The sequence below is a fragment of the Melanerpes formicivorus genome, unplaced genomic scaffold (genome assembly GCF_026170545.1).
Source record: "Melanerpes formicivorus ecotype bairdi unplaced genomic scaffold, bMelFor1.0.p_v2 SCAF_45, whole genome shotgun sequence".
Lineage (NCBI taxonomy): Eukaryota > Metazoa > Chordata > Aves > Piciformes > Picidae > Melanerpes > Melanerpes formicivorus.
The window spans coordinates 3,155,624-3,181,371 of NW_027142397.1; the positions used below are offsets into that span (position 1 = coordinate 3,155,624).

A 25,748-nucleotide genomic window follows, 5' to 3' on the forward strand; every position below is an offset into this window, starting at 1 on the left:
ACAAAATGTCTCTGCAAATGCAGTTGTTGGGATTTCTCTCCCCCCCCCCCCACCTCCATTGTTATTATTTCCCCTTTCCCCCTCCCCTCATCCTATTCTCTGTAAAAGAAACAACAAAACAAATCTTGAGGCCAAAAAAAAAAACAACCACAAGGAAAAAAAGAAATCACTTTGCAGGTCTCAGATGAAAAAAAAAAAGCCTCTCCTTAAACGTTTAAATACCTTGAAAATGAAGCTGCTGTTTAAAAGGCAAATTGCAGGGCTGGGGAGTCCATAAAGCAAATCAGTGTCTGCAGCCACATAAAAATAATGGCTACAGCAACCAACTCCTCTGAATTAGGGGACTCGTGGGCTGGCCACGTGTGAGCTGTTCATAAAGAGCAGGGATTGAGCAGCCTGAGAGCAGCTCTTGTGTGGGAGATCATCCCTGCCTGGTCACTGCCTCGGCAAGGTAGAGCCCTGAGCCTGGGCAAGAGGAGGCTCAGGGGAGACCTTCTTGCTCTCTACAACTCCCTGAAGGGAGGATGTAGCCAGGTGGAGCTTGGTCTCTTCTCCCAGGCAAGCAGCACCAGAACAAGAGGACACAGTCTCAAGCTGTGCCAGGGGAGGTTCAGGCAGGATGTTAGGAAGAAGTTCTTCATAGAAAGAGAGATTGGCCATGGGGATGTGCTGCCCAGGGAGGTGGTGGAGTCACCATCCCTGGAGGTGTTTAGGAAGAGCCTGGCTGAGGCACTTGGTGCCATGGTTTAGTTGATCAGATGGTGTTGGGTTGGACTTTTCCTATGTTGGACTTGATGATCTCAAAGGTCTCTTCCAACCTGGTTAATTCCATTCCATTCTATCCTATTCCATTCTATCCCATTCCATCCCATCCCATTCCATTCTATCCTATCCCATTCCATTCCATTCCATCCCATCCTATCCACTGGGAGGCACAAGCCCCAAATTCTCTTCCCTGAGCACTGAAAGACTTCCCAGGCTGGGACAGCAGCAGCGCTGGGAGCTCCCTCAAGCACCAAAAAGCAGGTGTGGGGACAGAGAAAAGGAGAACAAGGAAGATCAGGGCCAATGGCAAACACATCTCAGGCAGGGAGAAACCTCCCGGGCGTGCAGCAGAGCTGGTGAAGCTCTGGATTTAGCAAGCAGCAGATTTGCCCAGCCATGACTGATGAGCCCAGGGGGCTCCAGGAACAGGAACCCAAGAAGATTCCAGAATGGAGCAGGGCTGGGGGTTGGAAGGGACCTCTGACATCATCCAGTGCTCCAGCAGGGCACCCACAGCAGCTTGTCCAGCAGCACAATGCCCGGGGGGTGGGTTTGGAAGCTCTCCAGACAAGGAGACTCCACTCTGGGCAGCCTGCTCCAGGCCTCCAGCAACCTCACACCAAACAACTTTCTCCTCCTGTTCAGAGGGAATCTCCTGGGTTCCACTTCGTGCCCATTGCTCCTTGTCCTGCCACTGGGCACCACTGAGAAGAGCCCAGCCCCAGCCTCTTGCCCACCATCCTTCAGCTCCTGCTGAGCATTTCTCAGATCCCCTCTGGGGCTGCTCTTCTCCAGGCTCTACAGCCCCAGGGCTCTCAGAGGTGCGCCAGACTTCTCCAGACATGTCCACATGAGCCCAGGACAGTGCCCTGCAGAGCTGCTAGCACAGAACCACTGAGTTTGCTTTCTTAACGTCAGAAACCATCCTGCCTCGGGTAGGCTTTTCCTTTCCTCTGCAGCCCTGTGTGACCCAGAGGGACAAAGCCCAGCCAGAAGCCTCTGCACTGCTGAAGGTAGCTGAGAATGGGCTCCAGTTGTGCCTCTTTTGTTCGAACCTGTTCTGTTCTCCAAGGACTAAATTAATTCCCTTTCTGTGGCTGCTGCTCTGACTCAGGATCGCTCTGTTCCACTGCTCCTTCCTGGAGCACGAGAAGAGATGTTGCAGGAATGCTGAAGAGAGCTGGGAGAAGCTCGTTGCAATGCAGGACACAGCAGTTAAACGCAGCCACAGCTGGGAGAGATCACCCGGAACGACCGAGCATTGTTGGGAGAGAAAGGAGTTGGATGGCCACGGATGTGCACATCCCCCACCCCCAGCTCGCAGCCCAGCATCTGAACACATTTCAGCACCTTCCACCAGGCAGCAGGAGAGGACAGCTCCCTCTGTCCATCTCCTTCCATCACACTGGGAAATGACCAACTGGCCTGACCCACAGGGACAAGGAGAAGCTTCCCTGGCTGTGTGCCAGCTGATAACTGCGTGCCAGCGACGTCCTCCGTCTGTCCTCTCCTCTCCCCCTGCCCTCTGAGTGGGTTTGGAGCTTTCCTGCGGCCAAGCAGCTGCCTGGGTGAAGATTTTCAAAGCCCAGAGAGCTCCACAAGCACAGGACAGGTGACTCTGCCTGGGGATTAAGCTGTGCTGCTGGCAGTCACAGCCTGGTCCCTGCAGCAGGGCAGCAGTGCAAGGGGAGAGGTCCCACCGCGCGCTGCGGTTCGTGTCTAATGAGCTGCTGCAGAACAGCCTTGAAGGAAGCCCCCAGCAGTGGGTGAGGGGAGGGATGAAAAGATCAAAGAGGACACAATATGGACATGTTCCTTTCATTAAAGTGAGAGACTCTTTGATATCAGAGAGCCAACTTCTTTCCTCAGACTCTTCCCCTCACCTTCCCAGCCCAACGTGACAAGCAAGGAGAGCTGAAGCTCCGGCCCAAGGCCTGCAGAACTTCCTCCTGATGCCCAACCTCGATCTGCCCTGCTCCACTTTCAAACCACTGCCCCTCATCCTGTCACAGAATCAATAAGGTTGGAAAAGGCCTCAGAGATGATGCATCAAGTCCAACCTATCACCCAACACCTCCTGACAACTAATCCATGGCTCCAAGGGCCTCATCCAAGCCTTTTTTGAACACCTCCAGGGATGGGGACTCCACCACCTCCCTGGGCAGCACATCCCCATGGCCAATCTCTCTTTCTGGGAAGAGCTTCTTCCTAACATCCAGCCTGAACCTCCCCTGGTGCAGCTTGAGACTGTGTCCTCTTGTTCTGGTGCTGCTTGCTTGGGAGAAGAGACCAACCTCCTCCTGGCTACAACCTTCCTTCAGGGAGTTGTAGAGAGCAAGAAGGTCTCCCCTGAGCCTCCTCTTCTCCAGGCTAAGCAACCCCAGCTCCCTCAGCCTCTCCTCACAGGGCTGTGCTCCAGACCCCTCCCCAGCCTTATTGCCCTTCTCTGAACACCTTCCAGCATCTCAACATCTTTCCTAAACTGAGGGGCCCAGAACTGGGCACAGGACTCAAGGTGTGGCCTAACCAGTGCTCCAGCCCCTCCTAAACATCCTGTGGTCTGGAAGCACCGAGGCCAGCAGAGCTGCAGCTCCTCACACCCAGAGCAGCGTCGCTTGGCTGCAGGATCAGCAGCGTCTCGCTGGAGAGCCGAATCCAAGGCAGGCTGGATTAATGAAGAGAGAGGATTGCTGCTGCTGCTGCTGCTGCTGCTACTGCTCACCAGAATGCTTTTCCCAGCGTGTGGTGGCTCCCTTAATGCACTCTGCTGCTCATGGACAAGTTTATTTGCTGGAACACAAATGGGATTTGCAAAAGTGGCTGAGGAGAGCTGGCGGCGCGCTGCGAGCCGGCGCTCCCGTAAGGGCACAGAGCTGCAGGAAGGGGCTGGACCCTCCCTGTGCTTCCCCCCCCCCAGGCAGGTCCTGACTGCAACAGGTTAAATTGCCTCCTCCTGCCCACAGGCATAAATCTTGCTCTCTAATCATCAGTGATACATCTGCTATCATCGGTAAGTTTGCAGATGACAGCAAGCTGGGGGCAGGAGCTGATCGGTTAGAGGGTAGGAGAGCTCTGCAGAGGGACCCTGACAGGCTGGGCAGATGAGCAGAGTCCATGGACAGGAGATTGAACACATCCAAGTGCCAGGTTCTACACACTGGCCACAATAACCCCATGCAGTGCTACAGGCTGGGGTCAGAGTGGCTGAGAGCGGCCAGGCAGAAAGGAACCTGGGGGTACTGGTTGACAGTAGCTGAACATGAGCCTGCAGTGTGCCCAGGTGGCCAAGAAGGCCAAATGGCATCCTGGCCTGCATCAGGAATAGTGTGGCACTCCTGCCAGTACCAGCATCCCACCCCCAACAAACTCTCCAGAGGACACTGCCAGGAAGGTCTGAAACCAAGCACAACACCTGGCATGGGCTCTGATGTCTGGAGGGGGTGATGTGGGACCATCTTTCCTCTTAATTCTCTCCACTTTGAAAGGATTAAGAGATGTGGCAACATCTCATGAGATGTGCATCTCATCCAGAGACTATGTCTGGGTGGTGGCCAATAGCCAAGCACATGGGTGCCCCTCATCACCAAGAGCATTTTGTCTCCCTCTGACCACTGTCCTCCAGTCCACCTCTAAACCACCTCCACGCTGAAGGTTTCTCACCTTTTCCATGTGATGTTTCTATTGTCCATGTGCAGTTCAAGTTGTTGGGATAAAAATCAGGGAAGCCTGGGGATAAGATGGTACCACTGGAACCACGGATGTAACCTCCACAGAGAGCTGCAACAACATGAAGAAGAAAGAATGAAAGGCTGCAAGCCCCACTGTCAGCTGGAGGAACATCAGCCCTTCTGAAGGTCCAAGCAAAGCCCTACCCACCACAAGCACACTAAACACAACCACAGAATGGGTTGGGTTGGAAGGGACCTTCATAGAATTGTCAGGGTTGGAAGGGAGCTCAAGGCTCAGCCAGTCCCAACCCCCCTGCCATGGCCAGGGACACCTCACACCACAGCAGGTTGCTCACAGCCACATCCAGCCTGGCTGCCAAACCCTCCAGGGATGAGGCTTCCACCACCTCCCTGGGCAACCTGTGCCAGGCTCTCACTGCCCTCATGGGGAACAACTTCTTCCTAACATCCAAACTGACCTTCAAGACCATCCAGTTCCAACCCCCTGCCATGGGCAGGGACACCTCCCACCAGCCCAGGTTGCTCAAGGCCTCACCCAGCCTGGCCTTGAACACCTCCGTGGGAGGAGCAAACACAACCTCCACAGACAACCTGTGCTGGATGCACAGCCAAGTGTCACTGTGACCTTCAGAGGTGCTGCTTTGCTCTTGCAGGAGGTGTCCTTACCCTCACAGCTGGGCAGTGGCCGGCTCCACTGGAAGTTTGGCTCACACTCCAGGGCTTCGGTGTCGCTCAGGGTGTAGCCTGAGTCACAGCTGAAGGTCACCAGAGCTCCCACGTAGAAGTCATTCCCGTGGCGCTGCCCATTGACTGGGATCCCTGGGTCCAGGCAGTGGTCTGACTGGAGCTTCACAGCTGTGCCAAAGAAACCCACTCGTGTCAGAGCAGCCAGTGGCTGCACAGCCTGCTGGGATCAACCCAGGGGAAAGCTCAACTCCTGCTCTGAGCTCGAAGTCATAGAGCCGTAGAGTCATGAAGGTTGGAGAGGACCTCTAGGATCATCAAGTCCAACCATCAACCCAACATTAAACCATGACCCAAAGTCACAGAACCCCAGAATAGCAGATTGGAAGGGACCCCAAGGGTCATCTGGTGCAAGCTTTCTAGGGGATAGTGGGGTTGAAATGAACTGGGGCCAGAACCTTCCCAAGCTGAGCCTTAAAACTGCCCACTGCAGAAGACTCCACTGCTTCCCTTGGGAGGAGATTCCAATCTCTGACTGCTCTCATGGAGGACTATTTTCCTCTGGAATCCAATGGGAACCTCCCCAGCAGTGACTTGTCCCTGTCACCCCTTGTCTTCTCCATGGCACTCCTCATAAAAAGGGAGCCTCCCCCCTCCTGGATTATCCCCAAAGCAAGAGGATGAAGCAGGCAGAGGAGCTCAGCTCTGCCTCCTAACATCAGCAGTGTTCTCTAGATGCAACCATTCTAAACAAGCAGGATGGGCAGGGAGCAGCAGCTGCAGCTTCACATTCTCCTCTCACTGTTGTGGAGGCATCTGCCTGGTAGAGGGGAAGAGGACACCCGTGGGGGGAAGAGGACACCCGTGGGGGCTCTGACTGAGTCCACTATGCTGCTGGAGAGCACCAAGTGACATGGACAACCTGCACTTACTTTCATATCTGATCTGAAAGCCAATGTCAGAGTGGCTTTTGTCAGTGGTGAAGAGGAGGTAGAGGTAGTTGCTGGTGCTGATGAGGAACTGGGGCACCTGAGTCCCGTCATAGACACCGATCAGCGGGGAGGAGTAGGAGCGACCGTCTCGCACCTCCAGGGTGTCATAGTTCACCTCTGTCTTAAACCTGAAAGGGACACAAGAACTTGGCTGTGAAAAGCCAGCAGGGATTGTTTTCCTCCACTGCAGTCCCAGCTCTGCTCCAATGATCCAGGCAGCACAGGCCACAGGACAATACCTTGGGTCAGTTGCTGCTGTCTGACCTGCAGCTGGCTGAGCATCTACCGAGAACACAGCATAGAAGGTTTGGGTTGGAGGGGACCTTTAAAGGGCATCTTGTCCATACCCACTGCAGTAAGCAGTGATAGGCAGTCATGGAATGGCTTAGAGATCATCTACTCCAACCTCCTCTGCCATGGGCAGGGACACCTCTCAACTAGATTGATTGCTCATCCCCAGCTAGATCAGGTTGCTCAGAACCTCATCAAACCTGACCTTGAATATCTCCAGAGATGGAGCCTGCACCACCTTCCTGGGCAACCTGTTCCACCACCCTCATAGGAAAGAGCTTGTTCCCCTCCTACACAGTTTGGTTTCATGCTGCTCCTTCACCTGCTTCATCTGCTGACAGTGAGGAGGCTGCAGCAGCAAACATCTCACTCTAGGTGAGCAATCACCCCTCAGAGACACAGAGCCAGGTTCAGGAGGGCACAGCCCTCCTCAGACAGTGAAACCCAGGGCAAGGGATGAGACTCAGCGTGGAGAAGTCAGGGTGAGACCCTCACTGCTGCTTCTCCTGGCAAGCTGAGCATGTGGGAGCTCAGCCTCCCTGAAGGTGTCTCAGGGGTGTCTGAAAGCTCTGCAGATTAGCAGGAGTTAGGCAAAACAAGGAGGGGTGGGAAAAAAAAAAGATAAATCCCCATTTCCCACCTTGTCTCCTTGAATGTTAGAAGAATTTTAATGTCTTGTCAGGAGTTAAGGCAAAAAGGAGAGACATAAGGAACATGCTGCCAGACCCGGAGCTGAGCAGCTCCTTCCCTCTCCTCCACAGGTGGCTACAGCTCAGCACTGCTGGGACCACCAAACCCAAGCCTAAAGAGAAGAGTTTGGAGAGGGTGAGCACCTGTCAAAGGTGATCTTGATGGGGTAGCCTGGCTGGGCCTCGATCACCCACGCACAGCTCAGGGAGTCCTTGTAGAAGCCAGGCCAGCCCGGGGACAGGATGGTTCCGCTGGGCGACGTCAGGTGGCCACCACACGGTGCTGAGGACAGGGAGAATGGCACAGCTCAGGTGAAGGGCACCACAAAGCTCTGATGGGCTCCTCCCTGCCAGGCAGCACTGTCCTGCCACACAGCAGCTTTCAGGCATTACTCATAGAAGAGAATCATTAAGGTTGGAGAGGACCTCTAAGATTAGATGGTGTTGGATGATGGCTTGGATGCAATGATTTTGAAGTCTCTTCCAGTCTATTCCATTCCATTCCATTCCATTCCATTCCATTCCATTCTATTCTCAACCCCACCCCACAACCCAACACCACCATGGCCACTAAACCATGGCCCCAACTGCTATGGCCACAGGTTTCTTGAACACCTCCAGGGATGGGGACTCCACCACCTCCCTGGGCAGCCTGTTCCAGTCCCTGACTATTCCTGCAGCTGCCAGCTGGATCTAACTCCACTCCCCACTGCTTTTGGGCCCAGCCAGCCAGTATGTAATGCAGCAAAGCATCTTCTGTTTAAGCCAGGAGCCAACAGCTTCTCCAGGAGTGTTAAGTCCCATCAGAACCAGATGAAATAACAGCAGCAGCTGGTAAGAAATTGCCTTTTCAGCTTCAGCTGAGGCTGTGGCAGCCTGCTACTGAAATCTGTGGGAGTCAGAAGCCTGACCTTGTGTGATGGCTCTAAGGGGACAAGGTATAATCATAATTATTAGATATAAAACCAGAGGAAGCTGCAAGGTCAGTTTGCATTTCAGGAGCTGCAGGTGCCAGGAGATCTTTCATAGCTCCAGTAATTGAGTCTTGTTTTCTCTACCACAAGGGACAGCACAAGACTGTGGCATTTCTTCCACTCCGTGGTCCCTCATGCCACCAGCAGGGAGCTGGAGGCAGCTTATTATCTTGTCTGGGAAAAGGACACAGGATCTGATGGACCAGAGGTACAAAATCCTCTGGCCCTGAATAACTGCCGTGAATTGGCCTCCAGAAAGCAGCAAATGGGATGGGAGAGTGCTGTCTGTGCCTGCCAGCTCGTGGTCCTCCTGCCCAGCACTTGGCAGGATTCATCACCCAGGAGTTTCTCCACGTCCTGCTGAGTCATAGAATCAGAGATGGGTTGGAAGGGACATTAACTGTCATCCAGTTCCAACCCTCCTGCCATGGGCAGGGACACCTCCCACCAGCCCAGGCTGCTCAAAGCCTCATCCCGCCTGGCCTTGAACACCTCCAAGGAGGGGATACCCACAGCCCCCCTGAGCAACCTGTTCCAGTGTCTCCCCACCCTCACTGTGCAGAAATTCCTCCTGGTGTACAACCTAAATCTCCCCTTCTCCAGCTTCAAACCATTGCCTCTCATCCTATCACTCCAAGCCCTTCTAAACAGTCCCCATCCCCGCCCCCCCCCCCCAGCCTTCCTGCAGGCTCCCTTCAGATATTGAAATGCAGCTCTAAGGTGACCATAAATATATGAATAGATGACCCTGAAGACCTAAGTCTGGGCTTAAACCACTCACTTCTGATCTGAAGAATGTCAGAGGGAAGCCAATTGATCTCAACTGGATTCAAACCAATTATTTTTCAGCAAGAGGCTCCTTTCTTGCCCAAGGCCACATCATCTCCTGTCAGGACTTCTATGCATCTTTCAAATCTGGGGTTTTTTGGGGGCTTTTTATTTAGGTCTCTTTCTTCCCTATTATTTTTTCCAAGCTCTAAACAGCACTTTAGATCTCTATCCTTCCTCCTTGTTTAAAGAGGCTCATTAAAACAGACACTTAACTGAGTGAAGGGTGAGTCAAAGAAATCAACACTGTGATCATGAAGGGGGTGGGGGGGGAGGAAGAGCACAAGTTAATGGCATGAGGTTACCAAAGCTTTCAGAGATAAGAAAGTTGATGGCAAGTGCATTGTTTAATGTATGTTTTTCTTTCTCCACTTAAATGCATCAACAGAGAGGCTTCCTGCTTGTGAAGGTAATGGAAACCTTCAATCAAACCCAGAGAGGCATCTCCCTGTCTGCTGCTGGCAGAAGGGGGATTTGTACAACAATGGGGACAAAAGGAAAGAAAGAAGTCCAGCTTCTAATTAGAGAACAGTTATTGACCACCACTGACTCCTCCTCCTTTCAGCCTGAAAGACAACCATGGAATGGTTTGGGTTGGAAGGGAACTCCAAAGCTCATCCAGTCCATCCCCCTGCAGTCAGATCAGGCTGCTCAGAGCCTCGTCCAGCCAGACCTTGAATATCTCCAAGGATGGAGCCCCAACTACCTCCCTGGGCAACCTGTTGCCAGTGTTCCCCCACCCTCCTGGTGCAGAACTTGTTCCTAACATCCAAGAAGAGCAGCCCCTTCCCTATAGGTTGTCTGAGCAGGACCTTTCCAGAACTAGTGGTTTACCCCACAAGGCTGCCAGCAGCAGGGGCTCAATCTCCCTCCAGCTTCCACTTGCATGCTCAGAGGAAAGATGGATCCAATTTACCTTCACATCTGAGCACTGCATTGTTCCAGACTACATTTCCCTCCTTCAAGATGCAGGTGATGGTTTCTGAGCCGTGGGTCCTGATGAAGCCTTCGTCACAGAGGAAGGACACTGAGCTGCCCAGCTGCAGGCTGTCGCCGAAGCGCTTCCCGTTCACAGGCACGCCAGGGTCAGGGCACTCGTTGTGCCTGAATGCTGAGAGGGAAAGACAAGGGAGCAGTGAGAAATGACAACGTTGGACCAGGAGCTCAGGGATGAACCAGCAGTTTCCTGTTTTCCCCAGGGAGACAATAGCCCTGGCCCAGCTTGCCCTGGGGAGATGCCCCATGCCTGGAACTGCTCCAGGTCAGGTTGTTTGGGGCTCTGAGCAACCTGCTCTAGGGGCAAAATGTCCCTGCTGAGTGCAGGGGGGGTGGACCAGAGGAGCTCTAAAAGGTCCCTTCCAACTCCTACCAGTTTGGGATTCTACAATCTTATTAGAAAAAGAAAAGTTATTAGAATTAACCAGGTTGGGAAAGACCTCAGAGATCATCAAGTCCAACCTAGCAGCCAACACCATCCAATCAACTCAACCATGGCACCAAGTGCCACATCCAGGCTCTTCTTAAACACCTTCAGTGATGGTGATTCCACCACCTCCCTGGGCAGCACATTCCAATGGCAAATCTCCCTGGGAAGAACTTCCTAACATCCAGCCTAAACCTCCCCTGGCACAGCTTGAGACTGTGTCCTCTTGTTCTGGTGCTGCTTGCCTGGGAGAAGAGACCAACCCCCACCTGGCTACAACCTCCCTTCAGGGAGTTGTAGAGAGCAAGAAGGTCTCCCCTGAGCCTCCTCTTCTCCAGGCTAAGCAACCACAACTCCCTCAGCCTCTCCTCCCAGGGCTGTGCTCCAGACCCCTCCCCACCTTTGTTGCCCTTCTCTGGACACCATCCAGCATCTCAACATCTTTCCTAAACTGAGGGGCCCAGAACTGGGCACAGGACTCAAGGTGTGGCCTAACCAGTGCTGAGTACAGGGCAGAATGACTTCCCTGCTGGACAGTGAACCTTCCTCAAGGGGAAGGCCAAACAGCATGGACTTGAATTTGGCCACCCTTCCGCCCAGCCCAGCTACCGTGCTGCACTCAGATGAGTCAGGCTGGGGCACAAATCATCTCCCCACCTCTCCTCTAAACAGCTAAGACACCCCAGGACGTTTTCCCACCACTCAACTCCTCACCTAGTTGAAGTCACCTGAATTTTTCCTGCTCCCTGTCTCTCCTGCGAGCGTTCATTTGCAAGCTGAGAGGGGGGATGAGATTCAAGCCCCCTGCATCCAGGAGGTGCTGTGACACAGGCAGCAACGGGGGCCAGAAAAGAGCCCGCAGAGCCCAATCGCACCACAGCGCAGGAGGAGTGAGGACGTTAATTAACTGTTAATGAGGACAAAGGGAAGCTTTAAGGCCCCGCGCTTACAACTAAGGGTCCTCTCAGCATGTTCTGTGATTGACTGCCCCAGAGTTCCTGCCCTTGCTTGTCACCATTAGCAGGACAAAGGGAAGGACACACAGCAATTACCTTCCTGGGTGTTGCAAAGCCGCGCACGGAATTGCACAGACATCGCTCTGCCCTTTTCCAGCAGCTAAAAGCCGGAGCAGGCAACCAATCAGCAGCTCACTCCCTAGCCTTAACTCCCCATTAAGTGCTTCATTTTGTACTCTGTCTTCGTGTGCTGGGAGGTGGTCTTCAGAGAGGAGCAGCACATGAAAGATTAAAGCCTCCAGAACCCTTACACACAGAGGCTTTTAGGATCTCTAATGCACTCGACCACCTTCAGAGGAGTTCTGGATTTCTCCTGGAGCATTGTTACTCTTCCAGCATCTTGTTAGATGCACTGCTAGAGGGGAAAACACAGCCTGACCCTGTTCCTTCTGCTCTGCTACCTGTCCCTTGCAGCAAAACGTTGTCCCCTCTTGTACCTCAGCTGAAGGGGCGGATGGCAGAGTGTCTGAGGAGGACTCCGGAGGAGGACTCCGGAGGAGGACTCAGGAGCTCCCTTTCAGTAGCTCCAGCAGTCAGAAGAAATTAACTTCAGCTGCACTAAAGAGTCATTTACAACACCTGCCCAGGGAGGTGGTTGAGTCATCGACCCTGGAGGCCTTCAAGGGGAGATTGGACGTGGCGCTTGGTGCCATGGTCTAGTCATGGGGTCTGTGTTGATAGGTTGGACTCGATGATCCTCGAGGTCCTTTCCAACCTAAGTGATACTGTGATACCACCAAATTCGCTTTAAAAAGGTGGCTTCAAGCAGGGGAGAGCCACAGCTCCCAACATGGGTGTGGCCTGTCCCACGGATGCATGCTGGAAGGCAGCACCAGCATTTCTGGATGTCTCCTTGCTCACAAGATCAGACAATGATGGAAAGCACTGGGTTGGAAGGGACCTTTAGAGGTCATCTACTCCAACCCTCTGCAGTCAGCAGGGACATTCCCAACCAGATCAGGTTGCTCAGAGCCCCATCCATCAAGCCTGACCTTGTCTCCAGGGACAGGGCCTCCCCCTGGGCAACCTGTTCCAGTGTTCCACCACCCTCATAGTAAAGAACTTTTCCATAAGTACCTTAAAGGTGCCTCCAAGAAAGCCAGGAAGGGACTTTTTCCAAGGGCTTGTAGTGATAGGATGAGAGGGAATGGATTGAAGCTGGAAGAGACTGGAGAGGAGGAAGAAATTCTTTACAGGGAGGGTGGGGAGAACTTGGAACAGGTTGCCCAGGGAGGCTGTGCCTGCCTCCTCCCTGGAGGCGTTCAAGACCAGGCTGGATGAGGCCTTGAGCACCCTGGGCTGGTGGGAGGTGTCCCTGCCCATGGCAGGGGGTTTGGAACTGGATGATCTTGAAGGTCCTTCCAACCCAACCCAGTCCATGCATCTGTGAATACTGCCCAAGGTGTAGGACTCAGCCCTGGCAGTGTGACACCACCACCCAGAAGCTGCTCCATCTGATGAGGAACCTTCAGCCCTGCTGCAGTGTGGCAAAGGTTTTCTTAAGACCTCTGATATTTGATTATGTCTTGTTTTTTTTTGTTAAATAGAGGAGTTGCAATCAGAGCCAGAAAGGCTTTTAATTGGGCTGTGCCACTGAAGGCTGCTCTAACAAAGTCATTTATCAGCTCTCTGAATGCCTTTAATAATGCTCTTTAGAAAATTAGAGGACAATGGGAGCGTGAATTTACCACAGTCTTGGGCTGAGATTTGAGGGCTGGGTTTAGGTGAAGGCAAAGGAACAAATCTGTGGCATTGTCAAGGCTTCAGCATGCAGAACACTGCCACAGGTTGGCCTTTCTCTGCAGAGTTTTGCATGCTTTTAGGTGCCAGCAAAGCCTGAGAGGATTGGCTGCTGAGCACAACCATCCCAGATCTAACTGCTCCTCCTGAGCAGCACTGAGCTGGCCACAAAGCTCTAGCTCACCTCAGTGAGCAGTAGAGAGGCACAGAGAGGGAGAGATGAGAGCCCACCTCACACTGCAAGCTGCAGCTGGTGGGAGGACAGACACCCTGGCTGCTCCATGGATGCATAACCCAGGGCCAAACACTTCCTTCCAGGGCCAAACTCTTCCTTCCACATCACTGGACACCCTTTAAACTTCACAGCCAGGAAGGACTTGTGCAGTCAGCTCCAAGCTGCACATAATTGTCCAACCATAAACCTGAAGCCATCTCTGGTTTTCAGGCTTCCTCTCAGGTTTTTCATGATCTCCTGAGTCAAGTCATAGAGTGGTGCGTTGGATTGGAAGGGACCTTGAAGATCAGCCAGTTCCAACCCCCTGCCATGAGCAGGGACACCTCCCTCTGGCTCAGGTTGCTCAAGGCTCCATCCAGCCTGGCCTTGAGCACCTCCAGGGAGAGGGCATCCACAGCCTCCCTGGGCAAACCTGTTCCAGTAGTCAGACTTTGGGACTGCAGTGAGCTCAAGCTCTTGTTAAGCCTCCACCAAAAATGTAAAGCTTGAAATGCAAAACCAGCAGGAAGCATCTGGCACTTACTGGTGAAGGTGATGTTGAAGCCTCTCTTCTCCATGGAGTGGTCAGTCTGGAACTCCAGCCTGGCTACGTGCCCGCTGCTGGTCAGAGAGGAGGGGATCTGGTTTCCTGAGAAGGTTCCCAGCACTGGAGATTCAGCAGTCCCACCATCCTTCACAGCCAGGAAATCAAACTGGGGCTCCACATCGAAGTCATTGAAGGCCAGGTGGATCCTGCTCTCGGGTTTGGCTATAATCAGCCAAACGCAGTGCAGGCTGCTGCCGTATTCCTCCGGGTAGTTGGGTGACAGCACGATGCCAGAGGGGGTGGTGAAGTTGAAAAAGCAGGAAACTGCAAGAAGAAACCACCATCAACCATGCAGCACCGTGCTCCCCCAAGCTGCTCTCTCAGCCTGCCCCCTCCCCTGGCTTTGCTTCTCAGGGGCAGGTAGGGAAGGGCTGGGCTCAGCGCTCCGTTCACTGCCAGGGGCCAGTGACTGATCCTCTTTAAAAGGCAGAACTTAACCAAACTGAGCTCCAACCAGGCCTGCAAAGTTCCAGGTGTTTTAATTGGCCATTCACACAAGGATTTGGCTCAGTGCTCAGCCTCCCCTCTGTTATTTGCCTTCTGCCTTCCTTCACCCCTTAATGGTCTCAGCTCAGAGGAGATGGACGTTGCCATGACGTTATCAAGGCTAAGAGCTCCACAATCTATTTCCTGCTCTCAGCAATAAAGGCAACAGATTAAAGAGAAAACAAACTGCAAAATATCCTCAGGATTTGGGCTCTAGATGCTGAACTATCAAGGGATGCTGTCAAATAATTCTGTCACTGTGAGCCTGCTATAATCTGCCTGGAGTTGTTGCTGGGAACAAATGTATTCAGACAGGGGGAGAAACGTCTCGGTGGCAGGAAGCCTTCGCAGGAGCCAGGCACCTCCCATCGATTTTTCAACCCAAAGTGGTAAATTAAGGTTCCCCCAGGACCTGCAGTCCCACAGAGCCGGCAAGAAGAGGGACAGTTGCAAGCAGAGCTATTCCAGCACGGAGCTGGGGTCTCATCTCGGGAAGTACCAGCCACAGAGGACTTGCTGACAAAAGGAAGAAGAGCAGAGAGAGGGAAGAATATCAAATTGACCTTTGCTGGGTGACCCAGCAGGACAGATTACAAAGGAAGGGATGGAACCTGCCCCCACTGCAGGGAAGCAAATGACAGCTTTGGTTCTCCACAAGGTCCCAAGTGTCCCCAGACAGCCAAGCCCCAGCCTGTAGGACAAAGGCCACTGTCACACACATCCCTGTCCCGAGCCCGTGGCTATGGTGGATGGGTGCTGCACAGGGAGCTCAGCACATCCAGCCCAGGAAAGGCCAACTGCTGTTAGCAAGATCATGGTGTCTGTGAGGTGAAGAGCCTTCACCTTTATCTTTTGATGCAGGAGAAGTTTTTCTTCTGCATGGAAGGGAGGGTTTGGTCTGGGGCTGCACTGGGATCCACACCAACCTCAGAAGAGCTTTGCTGGGCGCTTGGGTAGAAGCAGAAGCTGTTTAACAATGCTAGAGTGAAATGTGCCATCAGATCCAAGATACAGAATTAACCAGGCAGGAAAAGACCTTTGAGATCATCAAGTCCAAGATGAGAGGACCCAAGAAAGGTGGAAGGGAGCTGAGCACTCCCTGCCTTGTGCTGCGCCTCCAGGACAGCTGGGGACAAAGCGGCCCCAGGGAGCAGGCAACCATTGCAAACCTGAGGGACAGGCAGAGGTCAGCTCTGCCACCATGGCCTGTCCAGAAGGACTGCTGAGTTAGGAATACCTGAGACTCTGAGGCCCTGGGGCTGGAATTCATATTTATTAGCTTTGCTCTTTAATGTCCTGAGAGGACATTTCATTATGTGCACGGCCCAGGTTCAGACTCAGAAGCTTGTGCTGACCTTTGTCAATAATTGTTGTTGCTGATCAAACACTGCAAAAGCAAAAATCCCTTTGTGAAATGAATACAGCAGAATAAATCACAGCAACCCTCAGCAGAGACACAGCCCCTGCCAAAGCCAGGAGAGGAGAGCCACCTCCTCCCAAACAGCATCAAGAGTCTGCCCTGAGTCAGAGCAGTAGAAGGGCAGGGAAGGGCAGGGCAGGGAAGGGAAGGGCAGGGAAGGGAATTAACCAGATTGGAAAAGACCTTTGAGATCATCAAATCCAACCTACCACCCAACACCATCTGATCAACTAAACCATGGCACCAAGCACCCCATCACACCTCCAGTGATGGTGACTCCACCACCTCCCTGGGCAGCACATCCCCATGGCCAATCTCTCTTTCTGTGAAGAACTTCTTCCTAACTCCAGCCTAAGCCTCCCCTGGCACAGTAAACCAAGGGAGGAACAGCTCTTTGCTCCTTGTGGTAGAAAGCCAAATGGGATATGTGGCTGTGGCACGAGGGCACTGCCCCACAGCCCCAGTGGGGACCAAGGTGAACATGGAGGCTTCCAACAGTTCTTGACCAGCGTGGCTGCTTGCTCCTGCACCTTCAGCCACGAGTGATTTCTGCCTCTGCCTGGTCAGTCTGGGCACAACTTGTTCCTCTTTCCTTCTGCCTTCCCAAGATCCATGGACCAGGACACTAAGGCTGGCTACCAGGGTGATGCTGCCTCCCATTTTCCATGGAGTCCCATGGAAAAGACATCCCTTTGGATGTTCTCTTCCCCTCTACCAGGCAGATGCCTCCACAACAGCAAGAGGAGAAAGTGAAGCTGCAGCTGCTGCTCCCTGCCCATCCTGCTTGTTTAGAATGGTTGCATTTAGAGAACATTGCTGATGTTAGGAGGCAGAGCTGAGCTCCTCTGCCTGCTTCATCCTCTTGCTTTGAGGATAATCCAGGAGGGTAGAAGCTCCCTTTTTATGAGGAGTGTCATGGAGTGCCAAGGGGTGATGGGGACAAGTCAGTGCTGGGGAGGTTCCCATTGGACTCCAGAGGAAAATAGTCCTCCATGAGAGCAGTCAGAGATTGGAATCTCCTCCCAAGGGAAGCAGTGGAGTCCTCTGCAGTGGGCACTTTGAAGACTCAGCCTGACAGAGTGCTGCCCCCAGCTCATTTCAGCTCCACTATCCCCTAGAAAGCTTGCACCAGATGACCCTTGGGGTCCCTTCCAACCTGGCATTCTGGGATTCTACCACCCTGCCTCCTCACAGACCACCTCACTTCTCCTGCAGGCTGCTCCTGGTGACCCCAGATGCCTTATCTTGGCTCAGCAAGGTCGAGCCCAGGGAGAGGGCAAACCTGCAACGCATGGGAACGGGAAAGGCACCAGGTCCAGGGGCTGGAAGCCAAGCAGGGAATCGTTGTGATCACTTCAGTCTCCATGGAAACAAACACACCAAGCCCCTGTTTTCTTTCTGGTGGGGTTTTTGTTTGGTACCATCCCCACAGACTGACCACTTGAGAGCCAGCTTGAAGAGACAGTAATGGATTTTCCTGCCTTACCTTTCCTTTTTAAGGAGATCCTTCCTCTAGGCACAGCTTGCTGATGGACTGGAAAAATAGGAGCTCAGCAGGAGGCTGCTTAATAAAGCAGCAATGCCTCGCTGGGGCAAGGGTAGAGCCCCAACTGCTAACAGAGCTGCCGGCTCAGGGCACTAGCTCAAGCTGAGAAGCAAAATGCTTCGCGTTTTGTGTTTTCCTCTCTCTGGATCCTCTGTTTCAATAAACACATCTGCATCACAAGGCTTCCTCCTTCAGAAAACTCTGAGGCACCGACAGAGCAAGTGGGAGGGAGGTGGGGGGCCCGAGCCTTGTGCAAATAGGAACTGGGAGAACTTTCTTTGTTCCCTTTGGTGTGCGTGTTTCAGGGTAACGAACTCCTCAGCTGGCTCTGATGGAGCTGCTGTCACTGCCGGCGTGAGGCTCCCCGGGGGTGGGCAGCTCTGCTGAGAATAATGAAAACCAGGCAGGCTTTGGCTACCAGATCCCGAGGAAAAAATATCATCAGGGAGCTTAAAATAGGCTGCTGAGGAGCCTCTGTGCACACAGAAGGGTTTTATGGATACCAAAGCAGGTTTCATTTCCACCCACTTGAAAGAGGGATGGTGGTTGGGTTACCAGGAATAACAGAAGTTTCTTTAACTCACTGGAAGATGCCAGTCCCCACCAGGACATTGTTGGGCTGCCTGGCTGCCAGGGTTTGTGCAGCCATCTGTTAGTCAGGAGATGCTCCAGGGCTTCTGCACAAAGACAAGATCCTTTCCTTTGTGTCCCTGCCTAGTTTAAGGGAACCCTCCCCACCCCTGCAGCCTCTCCTGGGACCTGCTGGCAGTGTCCACGTGAAGATGAGAGTTTAATCACCACTTGGCAAAGCAGGTTAGTGGTCTTGTTATGTCCCTGCCCTGCTCTGCACCTTGGTGGCTTAGCAGAACATCCTTCCTCTGCTGCAGCACTCGGAGCCCTCTGCCAACTGCTGCACCGCATTTGCCTCCTGCAGGCTGGGATCTGCAACAGGCTGGGACTTGATTCTGGCTCGTGGTCCCAGGGCCTCAGCACCTGGGATGCCTGAAGGATGGCTGCTGTGACACCAGGAAGGGTGGTGTGGAAGAGTGGAAGGGACTGGGCTGCCAGCAGCTGCACACCAGTGATTGAGTGCAGCAGAGGTGGCTGGGCAGGTTCAGCCACACGTGAAGCTCTGCTCACAGGGAGCAGCAGAAGGAGCTGTGAGGAGAAGCTTGCAGACATTGATTCCACCTGCAGGCTGGAGATGTCCCACTGCAGCTTTCTCAAGCACTGACCTCCCCTGGAAAGCATTGCAGGAGAACAAGGCAGGTGTGAAGGAACTTGTCTGCAGCCCAGACTGGAAACGGCCACACGATGCACAGCACACTCCTGTTTCTGGCTGTGGAGATAAGGGAAGGGGGACAGAGAGAGCCTCCTTGCCTGATAAAAGCAGGAAAGTGTCATTTCAGGTTCAGCCTCATGCACAGAGGAGCAACTCATCATGCTGAGCAATTGCTGTCAGGAATATGGGCAGATGCCTTGGCACAGGGCAGCTCATTTGCAGCAGCATGAAACCTCATCAGGGGAGCAGCCCAGCTGATTCAATCAGGGAAATAACAAGCATGGAGACAACCCAATAAACTGCATCCTCCTGGTGGGTGCTGAGAGAGCAGCTGGGAAGCAGCTCTGGTGCGCTGTGTGCCCATGAACGTGGTCTGACATCACCACGAAGTCCTCCACTGAAGCTCTCCCCATGTGCAGGCTCTCTCTGCAGGAGGACCATCCCTGCTGAGGACCTGAGAGCTGGCCACATCTGCTGGATCACCACCTCAACCTCCTCTCACACCCTTCAGCCTCAGCACTGCAAGCTCTTTGCTGAGCCAGGCTGCCCCAAGCCCCCAGCAACTTGTTAGAAACCAGGAGAAGACCTGGAGCAGGAGGTTATTACTTCTGGCTCAACAAGTGCTAGGCAGAACTCATTGACAACATAAAACCAAGGAGAAAGAGGGCTCTGGTTTGAGGCAGCTTGTAGAGAAGTGGGGGGTGGTCTGTTCAAGCAGGTAACAAGTACACAGTCTCAAAGGACACAGTCTCAAGCTGTGCCAGGGGAAGTTTAGGCTGGAGGTGAGGAGAAAGTTCTCCACAGAGAGAGTTGTTAGCCGTTGGAGCGTGCTGCCCAGGGAGGTGGTGGAGACACCATCCCTGGAGGTATTTAAGAGTCCTCAGTGTAGTGCTGAGGGGCATGGCTTGGTCAAGGACTTTTTGATGTCAGGCCAATGATTGGACTCAATGACCTTAAAGGTCTTTTCCAGTCTGAGCTTTCCTCAGATACAGACACAGAGGGAAACTCCACAACTCAGCTGACAGTTGGAAGATGAATGAGCTTGAGACAAGTTTGCTGTCTACAGCTGCCTGAGGGGAGGTGGTAGCCAGGTGGGGGTTGGTCTCTTCTCCCAGGCACCCAGCAGCAGAACAAGAGGACACAGTCTCAAGCTGTGCCAGGGGAGGTTTAGGCTGGATGTTAGGAAGAAGTTCTTCATAGAAAGAGAGATTTGCCATTGGGATGTGCTGCCCAGTGAGGTAGTGGAGTCCCCATCCCTGGAGGTGTTCAAGAGGGGATTGGATGAGGCACTTGGAGCCATGGTTTAGTAGCCAGGAGGTGTTGGGTGAGAGGTTGGACTTGATGATCTTTGAGGTCTTTTCCAGACTTATTGATTCTATGATTCTAAGCCTCATGGAGAGCAGAGGGATGGGTGAAGAGTCCTCTTCCAGAGACACAGAGAAGGAAAGGGAATGCTTCATAGAGGTTACACCCCCTGAAACACCTGGGGAGCTTGTAGGGGACGATTATAACCTAATTCATTGTCATTAAGAAGGTGCTTAAGAGCTTTCCTGCCCAGCACAGCACTTAAGCACCTAAAGCTACTTAAGCAAACATTGAAATCTCAGTGCTCTGACAAAGCAGGGCTGCAGTGCAGAGCCAGGGCTTGGAGGGGAAAGTGCCTTGCTTAAAATGAAGAAGGGGAGAGCCTCACATGGCTGCAAGCACCAAAGGAGGTTGTTAACAAAAGCTCCAATCCCGCGTGTGCAGAGGGATCATGGTAATCCTGCTGGCGTTTAATTTGCTTCCCTCACTGCCAGAGAAAGGCTGGATGGATCCCAGGGGCTCGGGGGAACGGGCTGGAGATAAGGAGCATTTCAGCGCCAATTCCCCTGCTCTGACCCAGCTCGGATCAAGGGCAAGCAGAAGGTGTTGATGGCTCCTCAAGGACACACATCTGTGTGAGGAATCTGTCTGGAGAAGAGGAGAGTGAGGGGAGACCTCTTGGCTCTCTACAGCTCTCTGACAGGAGGCAGGTAGGGGTTGGGCTCTTCTCTCTAGAAGCAGGTGATAGGAGGAGAGGTAATGGCCCGAAATTGTGCCAGGAGAGGTTTAGGTTGGACATTAGGAAAAGTTTCTCTGCTGCAGGAGTGGTCAGGGATTGGCACAGGCTGCCCAGGGAGGTGGTGGAGCCCCCATCCCCAGAGGTGTTCAAGAAACCTGTGGCCATGGCACTTGGGGCCATGGTTTGATGGCCACGGTGGGGTTGGGTTGATGCTTGGACTGGATGATCTCAAAGGGCTTTTCCAACCAAAACAATTCTCTGATTCTATGACTCCCCATGCAGAAACCATCTCAGGCCTGGAAGTGGCAGGCAAGGAGCCTATTTCTGGGCAGGTTTCCAGCTGCAACCCCCCAGGATGCAACCAGTGGCTTTGCAGAGGTTAGGGTTAGCCACCAGCTCCCTTTCCCAACGCTCTGGCAGGGCTCAGGAAAATGCCTCTCTGCCCTTGTCTCAGGGAGTTTACAGCAGGCTGCTTCACAGCAGCATCCATCAGGAAAAAAATGAATGTGGAAAATAAACCCCCAACCCCCACATGGCAAAACAGCTTGGACATAAAAATTAACAGAAATTAACAGCATCCCTCCACCTCTTCCAAACCCCACAGACAAGCAGCAGCAGCAGCGAGAGGCAGGCAGACAAACCAGCCCAGTGCTGGCTAGGAAAGCAAAACCTGTTTACAGCAGGAGGCAGAAACATTGTGTGAGTTAGCATAAACTGTTCCATCAGCACTGCAGAATGCAAGAGGAATTAAGGGTAAATAATAGGAAGAGCAACACAAAGGATCAGGCTGCAGCAGGAGAATGAGATGCTAGAGGATAAAACCCAACAAACTTCTCTGGTGAACAAAGCCTCAGTTCCTTTGAAAGGAAAGTTTCTCAGCTTTCTGATTGCAGGTTTATTCAATCCTGGAATGGCTCAGCTTGGAAGGGACCCCAGAGATCATCTGTTCCAACCCCCCCTGCCATAAGCAGGGACACCTCTCAGCTAGACTCAGCTGCTCAAGGCATCATCCAACCTGGCCTTCAACACTGCCAGGAAGGAGACATCCCCAGCCTCCCTGGCAGCTTATTCCAGAGCCTCACCACCCTCCTGCTGAAGAATTTCTTCCTCAGCTCCACTCTAACCCTGCTCTGCCTCAGTTCCAAACCATTCCCCCTTGTCCTGTCTCCAGACACCCTCAGGAAAAGTCTCTCTGCAGCCTTCCTGCAGGATCCCTTCAGCTATTGGCAGGCAGCTCTGAGGTCCCCCTGGAGCCTTCTCTTCTCCAGGCTGAACACCCCCAGCTCCCTCAGCCTGTGCTCATAGCAGAAGTGCTCCAACCCTTGGCTCATCTTTGTGGCCCTCTTTTTTACCTCATCTTTGTGGTCCTCCTTTTGGACTCATGTCTTTCTTGTGGTGAGGCAATTCCTGGGCAATAAAAGATCATTCTGATCATCTTCACCATCCACCTCCTTGACACAGACTGGAAAAGAAGTCCTGGTTCCCAGAGATCTCCAGAAAGAAGCAACCAACCTCTCAGTCTGTGTCTAGCCATGGAGCACCCACTGCTGTCTCCCTCACAGCTGCTCTCCATCACAAAGCTATTTCATTTTAACAGGCAAATCATGATTTAAGAGACACACTCTGCTCCAGATCATCCTTCACAGGCAAGGCTCCACAGGTTGCTGTCAACAGTGGTTCAGGGAAGGGAGAAAAGAAACCCCCCTCCCCCAGAAGAGAGAAATACTGGCCAAGTGATAATTTAATTTAGAGCTAAATGAAAGCCTGGTCACATGGTCTGAACTGATGGGGTTCTGATGAGGACATTGCTGGGAAAAGCATCAGTTGCACTTTGCATTTCCAGCTACTCATCCTGAGTGCTGGTAGCAGCCAGGGGCACAGGGAAGGTCTGCTGCTCAGCTTGGAGCTGGGAGGTGCAACCTCTCTAAGGAGGAGCTCAGAATATTCAGCAGGTGTAACGGACCCAGTGTGGGCTCAGCAATAAAAAAGGAGTCAGCACTGCTAAGGAGAAGGAAGATTTTACACTGTCAAGGAAAACCACTGGGAAAATGCACAGATTCCTACTTCCTTGATGAGGACAGGTGTATGAGTGCCATACACCTGTGTGGAGGGACAGGAGGCCCTGGGCTGGGCCACCTCCTGCTGGAGCCACCTCAAAGACAACTCTCAACAGCACCCAGGGTTTGGTGGTGACACTTTGGTTTGAGACCCCAATGCCCCATTAGAGTCCAGGCAGAGTCAGGGGCTCAATGCTGCTCCAGGGGCCCAGAGAAGTTGTGGTGACTCCAACCCTGGGGTTATTCAAAGCCCATCTGGACGAGGCCTTGAGCAACTTGGGCTGGCAGGAGGTGTCCCTGCCCATGGCAGGGGGTTAGAACTAGGTGGTCTTTAAGATCCCTTCCAACCCAAGCCAGTCTGTGATTCTTGCCAGCAACCACAGGCAAATTGGTGAGAAGTGGACCGTGGGTGAGGCTTCCAAGTGAACAAGATGGGAAGCAAGCATGACATCTGCTCCAAAGGCAGAGAAGAAAACACACAGCTTAACATAATTTCAATTGGAAAGGCTTTGGGCAATGCCTTCTGCTCTCTTTAGAGGCACATTATGCACAATTACTGCTCTGAGGTCTGTAATACAAAGAGAGTTTATGAGAACACAACCAAGAGAAAGTCACTGGGAAAGAGTAAAGAACCTAAAGTAAGACCAAGAGCCCTGCAGCTGGGTCAGGACAAGGGATGTAAAGTGTCTGGAGGAGTCCAGGAGTACTCATGAACAGCACAGCTCAGATTCCAGCCCCTTCAGCTGGCCATCCCCACAGATCTGTGTACACAGACACACACACACATACACACACAGAGACACACAGAGACACACACACATCTGCTCCCCATCTTGGTGGAGTCGTGCTCAAGTGGTGCCAAACAAACACACCCTTCCTCCCCCCACACTTTAGTGCAGAAACCTCCCCCCCCAGCTTTGCTTGGTGCACAGGAAGCAGAACATTAAGGTTGGGTTCACTTTGGCTGCTTCACCCTTAGAACACACGACGGGTCCAGGGAGCTCAAGCCTGAGGGCAACGGAACTCAACCTGTGCCAGAGTAGAAAGTGTTTTGGTGGCTCTCCCGAAGCAGCTGGCAGAGGATGGGTAAAATAAGGCAAAAGCTTTGCCTTTACTCAGTGTGCTGCCTACAAACCACATCTAAGGTGGTGCCAGCTGATGCCAGAACGTGCTCCCACCCCGGGTGACGGCACTGCTTGGCGCAAGTCAACCACTCAGGACTGGAAACCCAGGAGCTGCAGGTCATGGGCTCAGAGGGCAAAGCTGCAGGCACAAAGAGGAGGAGGAGGAGGAAGAGCAGGAGAAGAAAGAAGGAAGGAAGGAAGGAAAGATGCTGGAGAGGAATGGCAAAGAACCTTGCAAGCCTTACTGAAGTGCTGCAGAACCCCCCTGGGAGCACGGTGCCCTGCAGAGGGGACGACTGCAAACACCAACCTGCTGAAACAGACTCCTGGCCATAGAAAATGTTTTGCAGCAGGGCCTTCCACGGCCACAGTTGACATAAAAATCAGGTAATGAGTTTTGCCCCATGATATGTGAGTGAGTTTAAGCAGTCATTCCAGCCAGGCATCTGGAAGTTATGGCACCACTGAATCGCCCTCGCTCCCCGCTGCCGCCGAGCCAGGCTCTCATCATCCTGCTCGCTGCAGCGACTCAACAACTCACCAGCTTCCCCTTATAGCTGTAATTATGGGCTGCTTCCCCATTTATAAGCTTAATAATCTCCTCAGCCACAGGTAAGTGCAGGCTCAGGTTTGAATATTATATCCCCTGAGTTCCTCCCGGCGGAGCGCGAGCTTCAGCTCCAGAGCACAATGGTTTGCCTTCGGTAGCGTTCAGCTGCACCACCTCTCCTAAGCCCATTCTGTTGTCCTTCAAGACAACTGAAGAGAGCCCTGCAGGGAAGCAGTGGCCTGGGTTGGCCAGGGCTGTGGGAACTGCCTTAGTCTTAGGCAGATAGCACTTTAAGCAGCGACTTTGAAAAGCTCGGAATCCCAGCGTGGTAGGGGTTGGAAGGGACCTCTTGGAGATCGTTCAGTCCAAGCCCTCTGCTAACAGAGCTTCACCTAGGCTGGGTTGCACAGGAACACATCCAGGTGGGTTTGGAAAGTCTCCAGAGAAGGAGACCCAGAGATAACCTCTCTGGGCAGCCTGCTCCAGGTCTCTGGCACCCCCACTGCAAAGAACTTTCTCCTTAAGCTCAAGTGAAACCACCTGGGTTCCAGCTTGTGGCTATTGCCCCTTGTCCTGTCATTGGCCACCACTGGAAAGAGCTCAGACCCATTCTCTTGACCTCCACTCTTTAGCTATTGATCACCATTAATCACCATTAATCAGATCCTCTCTCAGGCTGCTCTTCTCCAGGCTAACCAGCCCCAGGTCTCTCAGCCTGAAGAGATGCTCCAGGCCCCTCAGCATCTTTGCGGCCTCTGTGGTAACCATGAAGCTGATTTGAACACTGCAAGGTGCTGCAGAAGAATGAAAGGGCTCTTCAACATCCAGTCACCAGACACCCCCATTGCCAGAAGCAGACACCAGGTTCAGAGCACAGATAGATTCATGGATTCACAGAGTGGGAGATCATCCAGTTCCCCCTGGATGGGCAGGGACACCCTCCACCAGCCCAGGCTGCTTAAGGCTTTGAACACCTCCAGGGAGAGGGCATCCACAACCTCCCTGGGCCACCTGTTCCAGTGTCTGCCCACCCTCACTGTCCAGAATGTCTTCCTATTCTCCAGTCCAAACCTACCCTAGACGCCTGTGGTGTCTCATCCAGCTACAGTCCTACAGCTTCCCAGGCGCCAGCATCATCGTTGCAGCTGCCTCAGCTCGTTGGAGGTCATCTGACAGGCACGACAGGGCCAGGGATCCCTTGCTTAGTAAGGGATTTGCAGAAGACACACAGCAAGGAGGCCTTGCAGAGCTCCTCAAGCACTCAGCCTGGCTGGTGAAGGGACGCAGTGACAAGGGGGAGGATGAAGATGGAAGGGTTGTTATCAGG

General features: G+C 53.0%; 1 protein-coding gene across 1 annotated transcript in view; it reads right to left on the bottom strand.

The window, feature by feature from the left end:
• CSMD2 (CUB and Sushi multiple domains 2) overlaps positions 1-25,748 on the bottom strand; it is a 376,465-nt gene that overhangs the window by 115,204 nt on the left and 235,513 nt on the right. The window contains exons 14-19 of the mRNA XM_068159296.1: positions 13,850-14,176; positions 9,829-10,023; positions 7,255-7,393; positions 6,071-6,258; positions 5,121-5,309; positions 4,426-4,542 (exon numbers count right to left, since the gene is read on the bottom strand). Of these exons, the coding sequence (XP_068015397.1) occupies positions 4,426-4,542; positions 5,121-5,309; positions 6,071-6,258; positions 7,255-7,393; positions 9,829-10,023; positions 13,850-14,176 (1,155 nt within the window). The remainder of the gene's footprint in view (positions 1-4,425; positions 4,543-5,120; positions 5,310-6,070; positions 6,259-7,254; positions 7,394-9,828; positions 10,024-13,849; positions 14,177-25,748) is intronic.